The sequence below is a fragment of the Artemia franciscana genome, chromosome 2 (assembly GCF_032884065.1).
Source record: "Artemia franciscana chromosome 2, ASM3288406v1, whole genome shotgun sequence".
In the NCBI taxonomy this organism is placed as follows: domain Eukaryota; kingdom Metazoa; phylum Arthropoda; class Branchiopoda; order Anostraca; family Artemiidae; genus Artemia; species Artemia franciscana.
Window position 1 is genome coordinate 4,289,836 of NC_088864.1, and position 21,221 is coordinate 4,311,056.

The 21,221-nt window shown below is 34.1% G+C and overlaps 1 protein-coding gene across 1 annotated transcript; it reads right to left on the minus strand.

Annotated features, from left to right (window-relative positions):
* Positions 1 to 57: 57 nt before the first annotated feature.
* On the minus strand, positions 58 to 20,438 carry LOC136036220 (pyrimidodiazepine synthase-like). The gene is made up of 6 exons (XM_065718315.1): positions 20,345 to 20,438; positions 18,972 to 19,080; positions 8,450 to 8,672; positions 6,912 to 7,044; positions 3,508 to 3,623; positions 58 to 244 (listed from the first exon to the last, which is right to left on the minus strand). Exons 1-6 carry the CDS (start codon positions 20,379 to 20,381, stop codon positions 128 to 130), a joined length of 735 nt encoding a protein of 244 aa, XP_065574387.1. The 5' UTR covers positions 20,382 to 20,438; the 3' UTR covers positions 58 to 127.
* Positions 20,439 to 21,221: the final 783 nt, after the last annotated feature.

Below are 21,221 nucleotides of genomic sequence, written 5' to 3' on the forward strand. Positions count from 1 at the left end.
TAATAGTCTGCAATTCCGACCATACGTTGTTCCCGATCATATTGTTCTAGATTCAAATAATATTTCTAAATTTATTTGTCTTTTCTAACATCTAAGGTTTACTACAACAAAACAAATATTATCCATTTTATTTGTAAACTGCTTGTCCTTGCAGCTCCTGCTTAATAAACTCCAGATGTGCGTCAGAGCCATGAAAGGATACTTTTACACTGGAGTCCTCAGTCATTCTTTGCCACCAAGTTCTCTAAATAAGAAAAAAGGGAAGTTAAACACTTTAAAATATATAAATAATTGAAGCTTGTTTTTATTGGCATTAATTCCAAGCCAATCACTCTCTGTGTAGGAAGGAATTAAAACTGCCTTAATTTGTCTAATTTAATTGAACGTTAATAAGATCGAAGCAAAAACTAACTGTAAAAACTAGAAAGATTGTAAAAGATCACGGTTTAAAACTTTCCATAAATATAATTTGAAATGACAATAAAGCTAAACGAAATCAATTGCAAAGTGGAACCTGATTTTCCTATTATTTAAAACCGTTTTCTTGCCCTTTCTTTCTCTTCTCTATCTCTCTCACTCTCTCTCTCTCTCTCTCTCTCTCTCTCTCTCTCTCTCTCTCTCTTTCTCCCTTATTTATTCTCTCTCTCTAATCACCACTACTTTTTATTCAAATAGTGGAGCCTGATTTCTCTATCATTAAAAACTGTTTTCTTGCCCTCTTTTCTCTCTCTGTCTCTCTCTCCCTCTCTCTCTCCCCCTTATTTACTCTCTCTCTAGTTCCATCTACCTCTTTATTCAATTAGTGGAACCTGATTTCCCTATTATTAAAAATTGTTTTTTTGCCTTCTTTTCTCTCTTTCTTCCTTTCTCTCTCTCTCTCTCTGCCTTATTTACTCTCTCTCTAGTTCCCTCTACCTCTTTTTTCAAATAGTGGAACCTAATTTCCTATTACTAAAAACCGTTTTCTTGCCCTCTTTTCTCTCTCTCTCCCTTATTTACTCTCTCTCTAATTCCCTCTACTGCTGTATTCAAATAGTGGAACCCTATTATTGAAAACCGTTTTCTTGCCCTCTTCTCTCTCCCTCTCCCTTGCTCTCCCTTATTTCCTCTCTCTAAAATTCCCTCTACATCTTTGTTCAGCTTACCCTTTCTCAATAACACTTACTATTTCTCTTCAGTAGTTTTTAATAGCTAGTTATAAAACTAATAATACAACTTATTAACTTTCAGAAGGGATTAGGGGTTGTCCCAAAGTTGTAAGATTCCTACTAAGAATAACTTAAAAAAACAAGTTATTTCAACTGAAAGTAAGGAGTAATATTAAAACTTAAAATGAATAGAAATCATTCTGTATATGAAAGGGGCTGTCCCCTCCTCAACGCCCTACCCTTTACGCAAGAGTTTGACTCTTTGTCACAACTCTACTTTTTAAAACAATTAAAACTTCAGTGTATATAGCGGGGCGCTGAAGAGGGGTCAGCCTCTTTCATATATTAAATAAAAAAAAAAAAGTTTTGTTAACTGAAAGTAAGGAGCGACATTAAAACTTAAAACGAACAGAAATTACTTCGTATATGAGAGGGGCTGCTTCCTCATCAACGCCCCGCTCCTTACGCTAAAGTTTTTTACTGTTTTAAAAAGTAGAGTTAAGAAAAAGAGTCAAACTTTAGCGTTTTTTATTGTTTTAAAAAGTAGAGTTAAGAGAAAGAGTCAAACTTTAGCGTAAAGAGCGGGGCGTTGATGAGGAAGCAGCCCCTTTCATATACGAATTAATTTCTGTTCGTTTTAAGTTTTAATGTCGCTCCTTACATTCAGTTAAAAAAAAACTTGTTTTTTTTAATTTAATTTCTGAACGTTTTTGAATCAATGCTTGTTTTAATTTTGGCTCTCCGGAGAAGAATAATTAAAACGAAATTTGCATATTAATTTTTTTGGCTAAATGGCTTTCTCATAGCTTTGATCAAGTGATTTTGAGAAAAAAGGAGTGGGGGAGGAAGCCTAGTTGCCCTCCGATGTTTTGGTTACTTAAAAGGGCAACTAGAACTTTTAATTTTTGACAAATGTTTTTATTAGTAAAAGATATACGTAACTTATAAATTAGCTTACGTAACGAGCTTTTGTATTCTAATGTTTTTATTACATATATGAGGGGGTTCACCCCCTCGTCAGTACCTCGCTCTTTACACTAAAGCTTAAATTTTGTCCAATTCATTCAGAATGACCACTGAATCACAAAAGCCGTAGAATAAATAGTTGAAATTACTAAAAATACTTTAAAGTAAAGAGCGAAGTATAAGGAGGAGGTGAGCCCCTCATATGCGTAACAATTTCTGTTCGTTTTAAGTTTTAATGCTGCTCCTTACTTCCAATTGAAAAAACTTTTTCATATTTATTTCTTCATTGTTTTTTTTTAAAATAAAGCTAAAAAATCCTGCGCTCCCTTCATGGAAATTTTCTTCACCCATGACAGATTCCTCGATGGAAAGTCCACCCAACACATCCCCCTATTCTCAACCCCTCCCTTCAACCAAAAAATCCCCCTGAAAACGTCTGTACACTTCCCAATAGCCATTAATATGTGTAAGCACTGGTCAAAGTTTGTAACTTGTAGCCCCTCCCACAATGACTGTGGGGGAGTATGTGGTCCCCGAAGACATAGTTATAAGGTTTTTCAACTACGCTGAATAAAACGGCTATCTCGGAATTTTGATCCTTTGACTTTGTGAAAATAATTAGCGTGGGAGGGGGCCTAGGTTCCCTCCATTTTTGATCACTTAAAAAGGGCACTATAAATTTTCATTTACGTTAGAATGAGCCCCCTCACAACATTCTAGGACCACTGGGTCGATACTATCACCCCTAGAAAAAAAAAAAAAAAAAAAAAAAAGTCGTCCTGAAAGACATGGTTATTTGATATTTCGACTCTGCTGAACGAAATGGCTATCTCAAAATTAGGTCCGGTGACTTTTAGAAAAAATGAGCGTTGGAGGGGGCCAAGTTTCCCTCCAATTTTTAGGTCTCTTAAAAAGGGCACTAGAACTTTTAATTTCCGTTCAAGTGAGCCGTCTCACAAAATTCTAGGACCACTGAGTCGATAAGATTCCACATTTGTGCAGATTGGAGCTTAAAACCTCTACAATAGGGTTTTCTGATCCGCTAAATCTGATGATGTGATTCCCCCCTTTGATGATGTGAATTTAAGGTGTGTTTCCCCCTTTTTTCGAAAATAAGGTAAATTTTTCGTCACCACAAACTGTTTGATAAAGTTATTTATTAAGATATATTCTTTCTGAAAGGGGCCGAGTAAAATGATAATAACAATAACAAAGTTGTGTACAGTTATTAAAAAGAGATACAAGTGAGAAAATAAATAACATCATCTCTTCATCGCTCTGGAATTCATATTTATAAATATCCTAGCTTATATCCTTAGCTTAGTAATAACTGTGTGATGATGTAAAATAATTCCATAAACCATCCGATTTTAAGACTCAATAAAAGTCGTACCATGTTAGGATATTTTTCTTTCGCCATTTCAAGCGAGTTTCCATAGATTTGCGATAGTGCTTGCATCCTTTCCAACCAAGGCCAGATGGAATAGTCTAACATGCCAGGCTTCGACCCTAAAATAAAAAAAAAATGTAATAAACACATCTTGATACCTTTATTGGGGTTAAATCGATCCCAATGGGCCCCCATATACAGTTATACAATTTACTTTGCGTGAAATATGCTTGATTTTCAAATATCAAACAACCCTTTTAAGCAATTGGTAGGCTTATCATGGAATATCTTACATAGCCGTTCCTAGGGTTGGGGGTGCCCTGGAAAGAATTAATGACAGTACCCCTCCCGACTCAACTATAAGCAGAAAAGCTGAAAGGAAAAGAAAAATTTGATCAAAGAGGGCAACCCTCCAGCCACGACACCCCAACCAGCAACGGCGTCCGTGGCTTTCTCTGTTGATGGATCTAATATCTTACAATGTGCACACACAATTGCAAACAGTCTTACTCTATAGAATTGGCAAGTGTCTATAACTCCCAGCTAATAACTATCAAACAAAAAATCACATGAAATTATGCAAGGGGTACCTTCGATTTTATTTTTCAGAACATTTCCAGAAGAAGGCCAGCTAAATTAATATAATTAATCTATATGTTAATAAACGCTAAAAGAAAGATTTATTTTGAGACCGAAATTGGATGAAATATTTCACCTAGTAAATCAAATAAGAATAGAATATAAAAGAAAATTACATAAATCTCTCACTATTTCACGTAAGGCACTAAGAATTGCCAAAGGGGGGCAAAGCTAGATAATCTTAGGATGTTATCTGCAAGTCAGAAAATGAAGCTAAACTTTCCATCAAATATTCATGACTAGACGAAATACTCGCGAGAAGAAAAAAAATGGCTAAAATTGGAAAGTGAATTCAGCCCACAGGTGGAATGTGTTTTTGGCTAGTAGTTTTTAGCCTAAATTCAAGTTATTGCGCTCATTCGTTTAGTAAAACTTTAAGTGTTGATTTTTTTTTTTTGCAACAAATACCTTAAACAGTTGACTAGTATTTTTTTTAAAACCTTGCCATATTGCAACTGAGGCCAATTATTAACGCTAGTTTGTCGAGAGAAATTAACTATGATAATGGAAACGTAATCGATTTTCAAATAACTTTCTTTTTCAGTCATTAGTCGCGATAAACTGGTCTTATAGTTAATCAAATAAAAAAAAAGTTTTTTTCAGCTGAAAGTAAGGAACAAAATGAAAACTCAAAACGAACAGAATTTATTACGCATATGAGGGGGTTTGCCCCCTGTTCAATACCTCGCTCTTTCGCTAAAGTTCGAATTTTGTTCCAATTCTTTAAGAATGACCCCTGAGTCACAAACAGTTTTATTAGAAAAAATAGCTCTTTTGAAAATACTAAAAAAAACTCAACAACATAAAGAGCGAGGCATTGACGAGGGAGCGAACCCCCTCATATACGTAATAATTCTGTTCGTTTTAAGTTTTAATACCTTATTTTTGGTTGAAAAAATTAGTTTTTTATTTAATATCTGATCGTTTCTTAAATAACACTGGAAAATCCGGCGCCCCTTTCATGAAAAATTCCCTTCCCCCATGATAATTTCCCCCACGAAAAGATCCTCCCACATAACCTTCTCCCCCTGACTCCCCCGCCTGAAAAAATCTCCTTGTATACTTCCCAATAACCAGTAGTTCACTAATTGCATGCCGTTCCCCGGGGGCTGCTGGGGGTTAAGTTATTCTCAAGGACATAGTTATTTGATTTTACGACTATACTGAACAAAATGGCTATCTCAAAATTTTGATCGGATGACTTGTGAAAAAAAATGAAGGGGCCCTAGTTGCCCTCCAACTTTTTCAGTCTCTTAAAAGGGCACTAGAACCTTTAATTTCCGTTAGAATGAGCCCTCTCGCGATATTATAGTACCACTGGGTCGGTAAAAAAAAATGCACATTTTTGCCCATAGGATATTGAAACCTCTACAGTAGGGTTCTCTGATACACTGAATCTGCCGGAGTAATTTTATTCTATGACTTTTAGGGGGTGTTTCCCCCTTTTTTGATAATAAGGCAAATACTCCCAGGCTCGTAACTTTTAATGGGTAAAATTAAACATGATGAAACTTATATATTTGAAGTTTATCATAAAAATCCAATTAGAGTTTAGGTTACTATTGAGCTGGGTTGCTCCTTACTTACAGTTCGTTACTACAAACTGTTTTATAGCTGGCTACAGTTACTAGTTACCTCGTATGTGTAGAAACACAATCATGCTAAGTAAGGAAATTTTGAATAACGGTGAGATGTGGGGGCTCAAAAATATATAGAAATAGAAATAATTCTTAAGAATTAAGATTATATAACTCTGTATCAAAAGCCCATCCCTGAAACGAGGCAAGCTCTATTGATCACTCCAATTTGTTTTCTACTTTCTTTTTTAAGTATAAGAAGTCTTATACCTGTTTCTTCGAATTTGTTATTTCCTCTTTCGTCACTCATAAAATAGTTCAGAAACTTTTCTACATTATTATATTAAACTTGTTTCTCATGTATGTTGAATGGATAAAAAAAGCTACACTTTCGCAGTCAAGAAACCGAAACACGTTTTTCAGTTTTTCCACCCTTTTGTCCAGTCTAGATTTTATTACATACCGCTTTTTAACTTACAATTCCGAATTACTTGCTAATTTTTTCCTTTTTTTGACTTATTTGATCAATCGCAAAAAATACTTATAGAAAATTAGTACTGACAATTGTAGCAACACCGTCATTATTGCCGGAGTAGAACCACAGAGATACAGAGAAAATTCATTTACAGTTTATCTTGAGCCGTGATTCCTCAACATGGGGCGCAGATCCCGCCTGTAGGACCTGGCAATATTTTGGCATGTCAATGGTTAGGACGTGCACCCTTCGGCCGACTATAAAATAGAGCGTTTATTCTATAAAAACAACAAAACACATTTGATATAGGAATGACTTCACATTCAAGTGTATTTGAAGAGCAAGAAGATGCATGATGTTATTGCAATGCCGTTACATTGTGTGAAAAGCTTTATATCCAGCAATAGATTTATTAGTTTAAAACTTGCCTCGAAAAACACCGAAAATAGATACCAAGTTAATAGCCTTTTAAGCGTCCTTCAAGTGAACAGACGCAAGAATTTGAATAACCAAATTTAAATATCACGAGGGGAGTATCACGACTTTGGAATTCCAAGGTGGGGATTCCAACAAAAAATCAGCGGGGAACCACTGATCCAGAGAGTAGCCTACTTGCTGCGGAATATTGAATATTTATGATTTAGTAAATTATACAACATTTGGACTCCTTCTTAACAGTGGAAATTGCACAAATAGCTTGGCAATCTTTTACATACCTGCATAGAAAGGGGTTCCACGTTTTACCAATTGCCCCTCAAAATGGTTCAAAACGTCTGTAGCTTCAGCGATTCTACGATCCTTGTCAGCTGCACCTTTATTCTTGACCAAATATGCCAAATTCTGTCCAACCTTAAACATTTTTAGAGTCAATAATATGATATTAAACTGTAATTAATAAGACTAATCAGATAATCATTTTGGCTATTAGCAGTCAATATGTAACTATTTCTCATGATTTTTCTTTTCATGAATTAACATCTAATAAGAAACTAATCAACCTTAATTCTGCCATGGAGTTACATCGTGCTAGATTAGTTTAAATTTTCAGATTTCCATTAAAATTATAACTTAAATTTCACTTCCATTAAAGAACTTTGCTTCTATTAAGTAACTTCTCACTTCATTTCTCGCATAATTGTCCATACTTGACATTTGTTGGTAATACGTGGTAAACAGAGGGGTTTTGGAGAAAAATACCATTTTATTGACATTTTTACTATTTCGACTTGGTCTTTGTTCGATTAGATAATCGTTCTTCAACAGGAAAACAAACACATTTAGTGCATTTTATTATCATTCGAATTTTTTGGCTGATTGATGCTGCGATATTACTACAGGGGATATCAAATGATATGGACCTTTTTCCTAACTTACTCGCCAGCCACGTTGTTACTGAAAGCTTTCAAAAGAGTTTCATCCCCTTTATAATGGAGCACTTTAGTAAGTCCTAATAGCTTTCCTTAAATAAATACGGGTTCTTTCTCTCTTTTTGGTCTTGTTTATGGTCTCTTTGTATTTTGATTATATTTCACCTCGTCTACACCCCATAAAAAACGTTTGCGAAAAATATTCCTCCCACTTTCTTTGTTATATTCTTATTACATGTCTGATTACGTTCCGTAAGAATTTATATTATGTATCAGGTTTACCAGACTATACGCTGCCACATCAACAGTAATTGTTTCCTTGTTAAATTAGTGACCTGTTTTTGTCAGTATCTTTATGACTTCTTGTAGTGTTGGCCACCGTTTTTTGTTTTTGTTTTTTTTTGACGTTACCACTGTAATTTGTTTATAGTTCCTTTTCACTTTTTTTTCTTTTTTTTAGGTTTGAAAATCATAAATTGATCCGCTTACGTAGTGAGGGACTCATTATTCTTGACAAGTATACAAGTCTATGTTTAAAAAGTTTTAAACGTTTTTACAGTTTTTTATACAGTTTTTACAAAAGCTGTCATTCAGTTTTGGCTCTTTCAAATATTTTCCTGACTCAAGGAGCGTCAAAAATCAATTAAAATATTTGTGCTTTAATCCTAATAAGGGGGTTTAATGCCCAAAATGCCTCTCACTCAATTGGACTATCTGTCTTAGCGTTTTCTACAATTAGTCATGGCTTGATGCCCACAACTATTCCATTTTAATGTAAAAATTTTAATTCTAAATAAGTACTATACATTTTAATAAGTATTACACTTTAATTACAAGCATAAACCCAGGTCACTATTATATGGAGCGCAACTAAATTAAAGGCTAACCTTTGTATTGAAATTAAGGAGAAGAATTCTATCATAGGCCCTTTGAACTGACTCACTTCTGTGCATTGGATTTGGCATGAACGCTTCTTCTAAATATTCCACTATAACTGGACTTTCAATAATCATGGAACCATTATGTTCAATGCCAGGTAATTTTCCAGTACTGTTTTTCTTGGTATACCAGTCAGGGATTGATGTTGGGTTTATGTACACAATATCATGCCTAAAATATGTATATATAATATATTATCTCTAAACTACTGAAAACAGCTGAAAGATGGTATTAAATATAAACTAGATACTAATTGAGCTTCTCTCACGTTCATCTTCCATTGGAGTTGTGTTAAACATAAAGTAAACATAAATAAAACTTTAAGAAATACAAATAAATATTTCCACTTAAGGGAATCTGAATCTGAGGAGCTAGGGGATATAAATAAAATTCCTGAAGAGAAAGTAATCCTAAGATTTTATTACAGAAGATGCTTCTTTCTTTTATCATAAGTAAAGTACTCGGTAAATCCAAAAAAGTTTTTCTAATGTGTAAATTTTTCTAGACAAATTTCAAAAACGTCTCCCATATGATTAGTTGGTTGCAGTATGGATTGTCAACACCAGCTATTAAATATGCTGATTTCTGAAGTCGCTTTTGAAAAAAAGTAAATTTTTTAATTGTTTGTATTGCAATTCCCCGCCAGGGCGCCGAACTGTGTAGCGGCACAGTGGATCAATCTGTGCTCGGTAATACAGAACCCAAGTTTCGATATCAGCTGCTCCAACGCCTGGAATCTCATGGACATTATGCATTACCGTCTCCAAATAACCATTCAAGAAGAAGAAGAAGGATGTTGTGTTAAAACGGATATTCCTACTACAACCAATACTAGTACAAACTCGCAAAAATTTAAACTGCATGTACGTGATATACTGGCGAACATACATTAAGTAAAACTTTTTATGTAGTATACTCATTTTACTAAAGATTGCTTTTCTTCATCCCAATCTTGGCTTGGGGGTTTGATCTTTCCCTTTTCTTTACTCAAGCACTCAACCCGTATTTACTTATAGAATACCAGTAAAAAAAACTTTTTTCCTCAATGAAAGGAAAGTAAAGAGCTACAATAAACAAAACAGCGCGCAGATAAACTAAACAAAAGTCGAACTTAAAACAAAGTAAAATTACTATCAATGAATATGTCAGACCCAAAACGAACAGGAATTCCAATGATTAACAGTCAAACAGTTCGTGGTAACGAACTGTAAGTAAAGAGTGACTCGGATCAATAGTGAACGAGACTCTAAAAACGAAATTTTGATAATAATAGATACATCAAATTAATTGATTTTTATGCCGATTTCAAATATATATATATATATATATATATATATATATATATATATATATATATATATATATATATATATATATATATATATATATCATTAGGTTTTGTCTTAACCATCTAAAGCTACGAGCCTGAGATTATTTGCCTTATTTTGAAAAAAAATGGGGCACATCCGCTAAAAGTCATAGAATCTTAATGAAAATCACACCGTCAGATTCAGCGTATCTGAGAACCGTACTGTAGAGGTTTTCTAAGTCGTATCTCCAAAAATGTGGAATTTCGCTTCTTTTTTTTTTTGTTAGAATAAAGATCACGGGTGGAGATGTTCTGTCGAATTATTAAGGGTTTTTTTTCCGTGTGTTTTGTTTTCTGGGAAATAATTTCCGTTGATGTGGCATTTCCGGAGTGATCGAGAAACTGATTAGAGATTAAAGTCTTATCCAAATGAAAGAATGCTAAGGAGAATTTTTCAGAGTGAATCTTTGGCTTACAAAAAATGGGATCCTCAGCGATAATGGAATTGTCTGGAAGGAATTTGACGGGGGGATGAACGTCATCTAACGGATTACGTTAGATGAAATTTCCACGGAGGACTTTTCCGTGAGGGGAAGGGGTATTTCATCGAGGGTGAGTCGTATTTACCGGCAGTATTTGAAAAAAACGAACAGAAATTATGTCATATATGAAGGATTGTTCCCTGCTCAATACCTTACCCTTTACGTTAAAGTTTGACTGCTTATTAAAATTGAAACACAGGGTTCGTTTAATTAAAATAGGAAGCTTCTTTATAGAAAGTTTTAACAGCTTTAGCGTAAAGAGCAAGGTATTGAGGAGGGGACCCGTCATATCCGGAATAAATCTGCCAAAATTAATATGCAAATTTTGAGTTAATTTATCATGTACGGTGAGCCAAATTCAAACCTTAATTAGTTGAAAAACGTACAGAAATTAAAAAAAAAGTTTTTATATTTGAAAGTAAGGAGTGACATTAAAACTTAAAACGAACAGAAATTATTCCGTATATGACAGGGGCTGTCCACTCCTCAGCGCCTTGCTCTCTACGCTAAAGTTTTTATTGTTTTAAAGTAGAGTGGTGACAAAGAGTCAAACTTCAGTGTAGGACAGAATCCCCCAGAGCCCATGGGCAAGGGTTGTAAGCTATGCCCCAGGACATATAAGGTTCTTATGGAACGGGCGGGCGTATAAACTTTGGATCAGATGGAGCGCATTTGATTGGAAATTTGAATTTTTAGTACCCTTTTAAGAGTCAAAAGAGATGGGAGGGTAATTAGCCCACCTCTTCCAAGCCTATAATTCCCCAAAACACATCCTATCAAAATTTTAAGAGAGATATTTTGTTCAGCATTGTCGAAAGGTCCAGTACTTTTGTCGTTGAGGAGGTCAACCTTTTCACAGCTCTCAGATCAAGTGCTGTAAGTTAGGCAATTCGCTCATTTTTTACACATGGTATATATTGTTGAAAAAGGTATGCATGTTTTAACTTTACTTTCCAAAAATACAAAGGACATTCAGGTGAGCATTTCAGAGAAAGTTGAGGGGAGTGTCGTACTAAATCAAAACACGTTATGTGCATACGGATTGTCAGTAGGGTGTAACACAGGGATAACTGAGTATATTAATTTTGAAAATCAGGAAAATCAGGCAATGTTTGCATGCTGCCATTACTACTACACTACCACCGTTACTACTACAACACTACTCCATTTTTAGTATTGAGGGGAAATTTGAACTAAATCAAAAGACGCTATGTACTTGTACACTGTTGAAATAACATATCTCAACAATTGATTAGGGTTTTAAGTTGGAACTTTCATAGAATGTTTAAAGGGGAAGATTATCTCACCGAAAGGCAATATGTGCAAATTACTGCTAATTCTGCTGTTACTGCTTTATTTACTACTATTAATACTACTACTACTACTACTACTACTACTACTACTACTACTACTACTACTACTACTACTACTACTACTTCTACTGCAAACTACTTTTAAGGCTAAGACTCTTGAGATGAAAATTTCAAGAAGAATAGGGCGTGTCAACCAACAGAAATAACAGTAAATAGCCGATTCAAACTTAAAACGATCAAAAATTATTATTGGGCTGATAATCCCCATGCCTTCTTAAGATCAAAACATGATTTGGGCTTTACTGAAAACGAAGCTTGTTTGAAACAATTTTACTTTTTTTACTTTTATAAATTGAAAATAGTAAAAAAAATTTATTGAATAAATATCAATATATGTCAATTAAACTGATAATCCATGGTCATTTATTTTGTTTTTTTGTAAAGCGCAAATTATGTTCTAGTCTTAACAAGGCATGGGGGTTATCAGCCTTACTCATGTTAATTTTTGCTCGTTTTGAGTTTGAACTGACTATTTATCGTAATTTATGTTTGTTTCGAGTTTCATTTATTTATCGATTATGGTTAATAAAGGTTTACAAATTCCTAAAAACAGGAGCAGGGCTGATACCTCCTAAGCCTTCTTTGGGGTCAGAGCGTCGTTTCTGATTTACTGTAGACAGTTTTTGTTTATGAAAGTGTGCTTTTATTTGTCAAAACTTCAATATCAATGTAAAAACAATAATATCTTACAGTTAATAAAGGCTTACAAATAAGAGTGGGGCTGCCTATCCTATCCCTCCCTCTCAAAACCCCTAAACGGCTTGAAGATCATTCGCATTTCATTAAAAATGGTGTACATTTTGAACAATGTGGTCTCTAATTTCTTAAAAATCCACAAAAATAAAACAATAAAATCATAAAAACAGCTAAGACTACTAAAAAACAAACTACGGAAAGTAGACTGACTGATTACACGAGGGTATTCATTCCTTTGAAGCCTAACAATTTTGGATTTTTTACATTGTAAAAGTAAAAAACTTAAAATGTATTTTGTTTTCTTTAAAGCCCAAAAGACACTTTGGCCTTCAAAAGCCTTAGGGAGTGTGGTGTTAGCCCTATTCCTGTTTACTGAAATTTTCTGTTAGTTTTAAGTTTGACTTGATTATTCATTATAGTTTCTGCTCGTTTTGTGCCTCATTTATTAATTGACAGTGACTTATGTTGTTAGGCCCTTCGTTGCTGCTGAAATTTTGCAGGTATGCCCTTTTGACATCCTAGATACATATTGTTTCTTTTGATTAGTTTTAACACCCTCGTCAACATTCTCTAAAAGTTTCAATTTAATATAGCTGGCCATTCCTGAGATATTGAAGATACACCTTTTCAAGGACATGGATGCACATAGTGCCTATTTATTTACTTAAACTCTACAAGCTCTGAACTTTTCAACTTTAAAACCTTAAGAAATTCCTGAAATATTGTAAATACGCTCTCTGGACAACCTGGATGCAGATAACGTCTTTTGCTTTAGTTCAATTTCCAATCAACATTCCCTGGAGGTTTCAACTGAATACACTTAGCTTTTCCTGGGGTAATTCAGATACGTCCTTTTGACAATATCTATGCGCACCGTGTCTTCGATTTAGTTCAACATGCCCCTGAACATTCCCAGTAAGTTTCTACTTGATACCCTTAGCAATTCCCAAGCAATTGCAGATACTCCCTATGGACAACATGAATGAATATAGATTCTTCTGATTTAATTCAACGTTTCCCTCAACATGCCCAGAAAGTTTTAACCAAATACTTGCAGCTGTTCGTAGTATATTGTAGATACGCCTTTTTGACAACGTGAATGCATGCAGTGTATTCTAACTTAGTTCATCCCCTTCCCTCCAACACGTCCTGAAAGGTTCAACTTAATAATCTTAGGCAATCATGAGATATCGCAGATGCTGTCTTTCGACAACATGCACATAGAATGTTTCAATTTCGCTCAACTACTCCTCAACAATCACTGAGAGTTTCACCTTGATATCCATCAAATTTTGGAAACCAAGGACGAAACCTGGGCCCCATTCCCAATAATAAAACTTACAAGTAAACAATTTGCAGTTTGCCTACTTCACAACCCTTGTAGCAGGGTCTCTGGGAGGCTCTGATGTTCCTAAAGCATATTTATTGGACCACTTTGGCTATTTTGAACAAAATGAATATCTGGATATCTTTGGGGTTTTGGGGGTAGCTAATAGGAGGGGAGATGGTTTGCCTACAGTTTCCTCATTTTCAGTTCATGAAAGGGGCTCTAAAAACTCTAATTTCTAATTGAATTAGCCCCATACCCCCTGTAGTTTCTACCCCCATCCCTTCAATACGAAGTGGCATAGTCAAAAGAAAAAAAATTAACAAGTTAAAGCAATATTACTTTTTAAATAGGTTTTGTTGTTGCGCCGCCTTGTGAAATGAAACGGATAGTAAATACATCGATGCATATTAAGCAAATAAAACCTTATTTAATGCAAATAATAATAGGAGGAAAGAAACCAAATAGCCAATGTTAGTGAAAGGAACATATCACTCTGATCTTAGATGCAACAATTATATAGACCAAAATATTATTAAACATCAACCTGTGAATTAGTAAAGTTTTGAGAATGTTTCATGTTAGTTGTTTTAATAGTTGTTTATATTTAAAAAAATACGAACATATCAATACTTTTAGATTTGCCATTAGATATAGTATTTTTATACATTCTTTCCCCCTTCTGTGTATTATATAGGAAATATATATTTCCGGTGACGCATGAGTATAAAATTATTAATGGTCTAGATAGAATTCTGCAACTAAGGAGTCATTATGGACCAAGACTCTCCAAACATTTTTATCATTCTTCCTTAAGTTTCTTACATTCGAAAACAAATTACTTCTTGTGCGTTGTTTTGACATAATCCACTTCCTCTGTCCAAACAGGGGTTAAAGCCGCAATTTAACTGCGACGAACAAACTATAATAATTTATGCGTGAAAATGACGTTTTTTTTGTTGGTGATCTGATTTTTTTTTCTCAGAAATTCAAATGTTAAAATAAATACCGAGTATAAATGGATGTCTGTTATTTCAAATTTGTCGAACTTTCTGTGGCTATATATTTTTGTGTGTGTGCAAATAATAAACTTTTGCAATCATTATCAAAATTAAAAGACAAATAGCTGTAAGTTCTTATAAACCAATCATCTTGTAGATAAACTAATAATCGACTGATAATATTACATGTTTATTGCTAAATGTCTAGTGATTTTATTATGTTCAATTCATGCAATAGCAAATGTATAGTTTAAAATAAACTGAAATTCAAGGTAGCTTTATATCATGATTAATAGCAGATAAAAAGCGATGTAAAAGAGTGGATGAAAGCGTCACGAGGACCAATAGATCAAGCACGTATTAGGTCAAGCAAGGCCTATTTGCGAGGTCTGCGGACCTTGAAACTACCTAAGCAAATCGAGCACATATTTGTGGGGCTATTTATGTGTGTCGAAGGCTCAAACTGTCATCTAAAGCAAGGAAAGTTTGTAGAGTTGGGTACTTTTTCCCTCTTCTTTCCGCTAGTGCCTGTGGCCTTCTGGGTGGTTTTAGATCGAAGATTAGGGATTCATTTACCAGATTAGTGTGTTAACTATCCGCTTTTTCTAAACCATCTTGACAGTACAGAACAAAGGGTCATTTAGGGCAAAAAATGACAATAGGCTATCATTATTATTATTATTTATTTTTACAAATGCTAGCAACTACTCAGTGGTCAAAGAGTAATGATTTAAAGCTTATTTCATGGATAATATTCTGCCTTTTTGCTATTTATCACCATGATTTGAGAATACTAGGGAAATATCAGCGTCATCTGACAAAAAAAACCAGCAATTTTTAGCACCATCTTTGTTTCTGTTCGTTTCATCAGCAACAGCGGCCAACTAGACAGTTTTTTGTTGGTTAATAAGGGCCAAAATTACAGAGGGTTAAAACACTTTCTACCACTTTTACGTTTTGGAGCACCACGTTTGCAACGTAGTTTCGCCACGTCTCGCCATGCTTCACACACTTTCAGCAGGCTTGGCATATGCCATCTCGCGTAGATGATTTCTGGAAGTCAGCATTCCTTCAAATTTGACAGTCAAATGTTTTCATATCCACTTTTTATAATTTCTTGCGAATTATATAGTAAAATAAATCAATTTTGTGGAACCATTGCCAAAATTGGGTTTAAAAAAGTGGTTTAAGGAGACTTGCTATGGCTAAGAGGCTGGTTAGAGCCTCTCTTGTGAGTTCTATGTAAATAAGGTTTTTGTTATGTATTTAAATTGGTTAGTCTCTTGGACATTGCACCTTATGTCACGCTACCAAACAGTTCGTGGTAATGAACTCTAAGTTAGAAGCGAGCTGGGCTAATAGTAATCAAAGTCTTCGAAAAGGAATGTTGACAAAGAATCTTGGCAAATTAAAAAAAAAAAGGAATTTACTTAGAAAAGGCTTCAAAGGAATTTACTTTATATAATGACTTTAACAATATAAAATTTATATAGCTCCTGCTCCTACTTGCCAAGCTCCAGTCTACGAAAATGTGGAATTTATCTTCTTCTTCCAGAAGTAAGATCACGGATGCGTGTTTATTTGTTATTTGTTTAGTTATTTTTTTTTTATTCATTCCCAGGGATTATTGTATTAAACCAACAGACTTGGAAAATTACAAGACAACTCATTTGAAGGGAAATTAAAAGTTCATGTGCCCTTCTTAAGCATCCAAAATGCTTGTTTCACAGTATAGTGGTATTTTCTGCCAATTTGTGTCAGTGAACTATAATTTTGACTCAAAGCGGTTAAGAAGGCTGCTGTCGATTGAAAACTCTGAGATAGCCAATAAATTTAAATTATTGGGAAACTATATAATGAGCTTCCCAGTTTCAGAAGTAATATTGCCATAGAGTGGCGCATTCGTTCCCAAAGTGTCACGCGCTATGCGTATGAAATAATATTTGATGTGAATACTTATTTTATAGCTTTGTTTAACCAAATTCATTCAATCAAGTTAATGCACTTAATGTCTGGCAAGACAATATAGTGACTTAAAATTTGCACCAGCTATTATGGGGGGGGGGCTTGTGGGTCATTGCCTAGGTATATTCAAGTAAGGTCCCTGATGCAACAAAACGACAAAACGTGCATTTATATCCAAATTCTCTAAATCCCGATGAGCATTCAGGTAGCTGTATAAGGGGTTGAAACTATTGATATTTATAATTTAACAGCAAGCCGTCGAGGATTTGTCAGGGCAGTGCCCCCCGTCACATTTTGGATATGCCTGGGTATGATTTGAAAAACCATCAGAAAATGAATAAGAAAAAAACATTGTTTTTCTGAGTAAAAGTAAGTAACGACATTAAAACTTAAAGCAAACAGAAACTATTCTGTATATGAAGGGGCTGCTACCTTTTCAACCCCCCCACTCTTTACGCTGAAGTTTTGTAGTCATCTAAAACACTTCTTATTCTAATTGAGCGACAATTGTCTTGAAAAGTCGTTCTTAAGGAATCAGGAAAAAAAGTTTACTTAGTGAAAGAGCTGGGGGTTGAGGGACTCGTAGCTCCCTCATATATAGACAAGTTTTATTCGGTCTAAGTTTTTACTACCGTTCCTTGCTTTAATTTGAAAAAAAAAATTTGTTTATTTTTGTTCAATCCTGCGCTGCTTCGCATTATTACCTACTTAATCCATGAAAATATTAGGATAGAAAAGTTATTTTTTTAACTATTCAAAGAATTGCAAAATAAAGTAAATAGAGACCGCTTTAGTCTTCTGACGTATCGCGGTGACGGTGAAGCCCAAAATGCTGATTGGACTCTCTTTTACATTGGTCTTTTAATGTAATTGCTTAACTTTAATGCCGTCAAATTAAGCTGGTTTGTGAGCCCTTGGTCTTTTAACTTACGTAGAAATAAACCTTCGATTCATAGAGTTCTTTCACTACCCAAGAGTCGCGATTCGAATGCTTGAAAAATAACCAGAATGTCTAATGCAATTTATTGGTATTGTTTGTCTTAGCCCATATTAAATCCATCTTTAGCCCATCTTGGCGCGATGGGAGGTGAGCAATGGGATGGGAGGTTTGCGATTGATTTTATACGAATATATATATATATATATATATATATATATATATATATATATATATATATATATATATATATATATGGGAGTCACATTAAAATATAGAACCTGCCACAGTGTAGCCTGGGCCTACATATTACTCCGCAATATTAATGTGGGTCTTCAATGTCTACATACTTTATTAAATTATTTATTGATCATCAGCGTTTACCAGATGATAAAAAAATCGTCTTATGTGTATTGTTGTTGTACAGCACTCCGTATTGTATTTTTTAATATCAGAACAATAATTAAATAAACATTGTTTAGATTATTTCCTTTTCCTAGCAAATCCGAACTGACAAATTAGTGTTAATGTAAATTTACTGTTAATCGTCGTTTATTAGTTTGACCCCTCTGATTTCTAAGAGACATAAATACTATATCTAAATAAGGAACTAAGAATTAAATTAAATTAAATTTGAAAACATAAAATTTTTGGAAATGCAAATTTAGATTACATCAGAATTTAGTCTTAACGTCCAAATGGGTGTTTTTACTGCATTGAAAACTTGGTATAATAGCACAAACTCAAATGTGGCAATTACAATAATAACTTTAAAATTAAAAAAAATAGAGTGCAATTTTCATAATTTGTTACTTTCACTAAAGCACATTCAACCACTTCAAGTTTTAGCTTATCTCTTTTGCTCCAGACAAAAAATATGTTGGTGTTAACGAATTCATACTACATTAATTTAAATCTAATATTCTGTACCATCTCGGTTGGAGCCGTCCTATCTGAGTGGATTAGTGCACTAGATTTAAGTGGATTTAGTCTAGATTTAGAGTGGTGTGACTCTGAAAGCTCAGCCAGTCGACCCAACTCTAAATGGGTACCTGAAAAAATTTGGGAAAGGTAAACAAGAAGGGTATTTGAAATGTGTCCCATCCCTCCATTGCAATTCATGGTCGAAGGGTCTTGAGACCAAAATCAGCACCGCCGATTCGGATCTTAGGGGTTTAGTGCCGCATTCTTTACTTTTTTCTCTTGTTTTAGGTGCAGAGCGCTGCATAATTTTTGTCACCAAAAAATAAACTGTGTGTTGACAAATAAAACATAGCCTAGTAAGCAAAAGTTCACATCAAGAAAACAATTAATACTCACGGAATCTTTTTGGCAGAAAGTAGAAGCCTAATTCTGTGTCCATGGGGACAAAACTCAAATGTAAAGAGACGAACTTCTGAGCCGCCAACTGGTGCTGGTGCAGATGATCCTTAAAAAGAAACGACAATGAAACGAAACAAATTTATTTCTTTACTTTACAGGATTAAACAAAAAACAAGTTTTTTTAACTGCAAGTAAGGAGTGACATTAAAACTTGAAACGAACAGAAATATTCCTTATATGAAAAGGGTTGTCCCCTCCTTAACGCCTCGCTCTTTACGCTAAGATTTGACTCTTTGTCGTAACTTTACTTTTTCAAACAATAAAAAACTTTAGCGTAAATAGCAAGGTAGACTTTAGCGTAAAGTGCGTTTTTGGGATAGAAAAACTCTAAAAAGATGGTTATTTCGATTACTTCAATCAAAAATTTTCTGCCAAACTGTTCAGACTCCGAACTAACAATTTGTAAGCGCGTCTGGATTAAAGAAAACAAAATAATCAGGTAAAGTAGATGAAAACTAAAGGTAAAAAAAAAGTCTTCAGATTTCAGGGGATAATGTGGGCCAAATGAGCTGCTTACACACCTTGTCTTTCTAAGACACTTCTGAATTACTCTTTCCTAGCAGTTTAACCCGAAACCTTCTTTATTATATTTTTACTGATACACACACACACACACACACACACACACACACACACACACACACACACACACACACACACACACACACACACACACACACACACACACACACACACACACACACACACACACACACACACACACACACACACACACACACACACACACACACACACACACACACACACGCGCGCGCGCGCGCGCGCGCACACACACAAACAAACACACACTCACATATTATATATATATATATATATATATATATATATATATATATATATATATATATATATATATATATATATATATATATATATATATATATATATATATATATATATATACATATATATATATATATATATATATGTTCCGTTTTTCCTTATTTTCTTTTGCCAAAGAGCAAAGGCACAAAGAAATCAAGAACGTCACAAGAAAATGAACGGAGGCACTACTAGAAGACAATTTTTGATTGATGGCAAATACAACATTTAGAATATATGCTGTTTCAGAGATAGTTTTCTAAAACATTAATGTAAGTCATATTGGATAGAAAAAACAATGTCTATCTCAAATTTTAGACGATCTGATAAGAATGTAATTTTTTTATTTCTAAAAGCTTCATTTGGCAAAAGTTTTTTTGTATGTCCATAGTCCACTCGAATAAATTAAGGATAGGGAAGGCTTATTTTTGAATAAATACAAAGAAAATCTGGGACAAGACTTTTACCGTTCGCAAGGTGAGCTGTAACAGCTTTGGGGTCCATTTTAATTCACAGTAAAACGTCTACAACAGCCTTGTACTTTGTGTTCTTTTATATGTGTATATCCCTTATCACAGTAAAACAGCAAAAATCCAGAAGGCTTGGAAAGGGATTACGTGTTCTTATTGTAAGATTATATATTATCAAGGGTGGATTAGAATTGTAAACACCCCTTTTCCAAAGTTAAGAGTTGAGAATATTGAGAGCTAATTCCTCTTTTTAAGGATAAGTTAATGGATAATTTTTTTTTTCTTCACGGTAACGCTGGAGTTTTAATCGCAAAAACAAGTATATCAAATAAGACATCAAGCTTAAAACGAACATAAATTTCAATTAAGGAAGAAATGAAACCGAAAACGAAAATAAACTACAATAGACAATTATTCAAACCTTATACGTACAGAAAATCCTACATAATTGTTCTTCCAATCTAATCCATCAAAAAGTTTAAATCTTAACCAAAATTAAATAGATTACTCAAGTTAAGATCTTGGTTTGACTAGTTGATTTTCTTTATATTCGAAAGGATTGGATCATAAAGCAAAGCTAAGAGGTCTTCATAAAATATTTAGAGCTAAGTTAAAGTTATAAAGTTATATAAAGTTAAAGTTATATTGAAGTTAGTTTTCATATAGAATTTTGTTTTCCTGGAAAGCTGATTAGCGTAATTTCTTCTTCTTTTTTTTCTTTTTTTTTTAAATTGCTTCCACTAAAGCAAGAATTACAATTTTTCCTTAAGGACTTTAAGGACAAAGCCTGCTCTATCATCGTTTTTGATAGGTTCAGCTATTTAAGTCTGGTTTTATCATTCGCTGTATTTATAGGTAATTTAACAGAATTCTT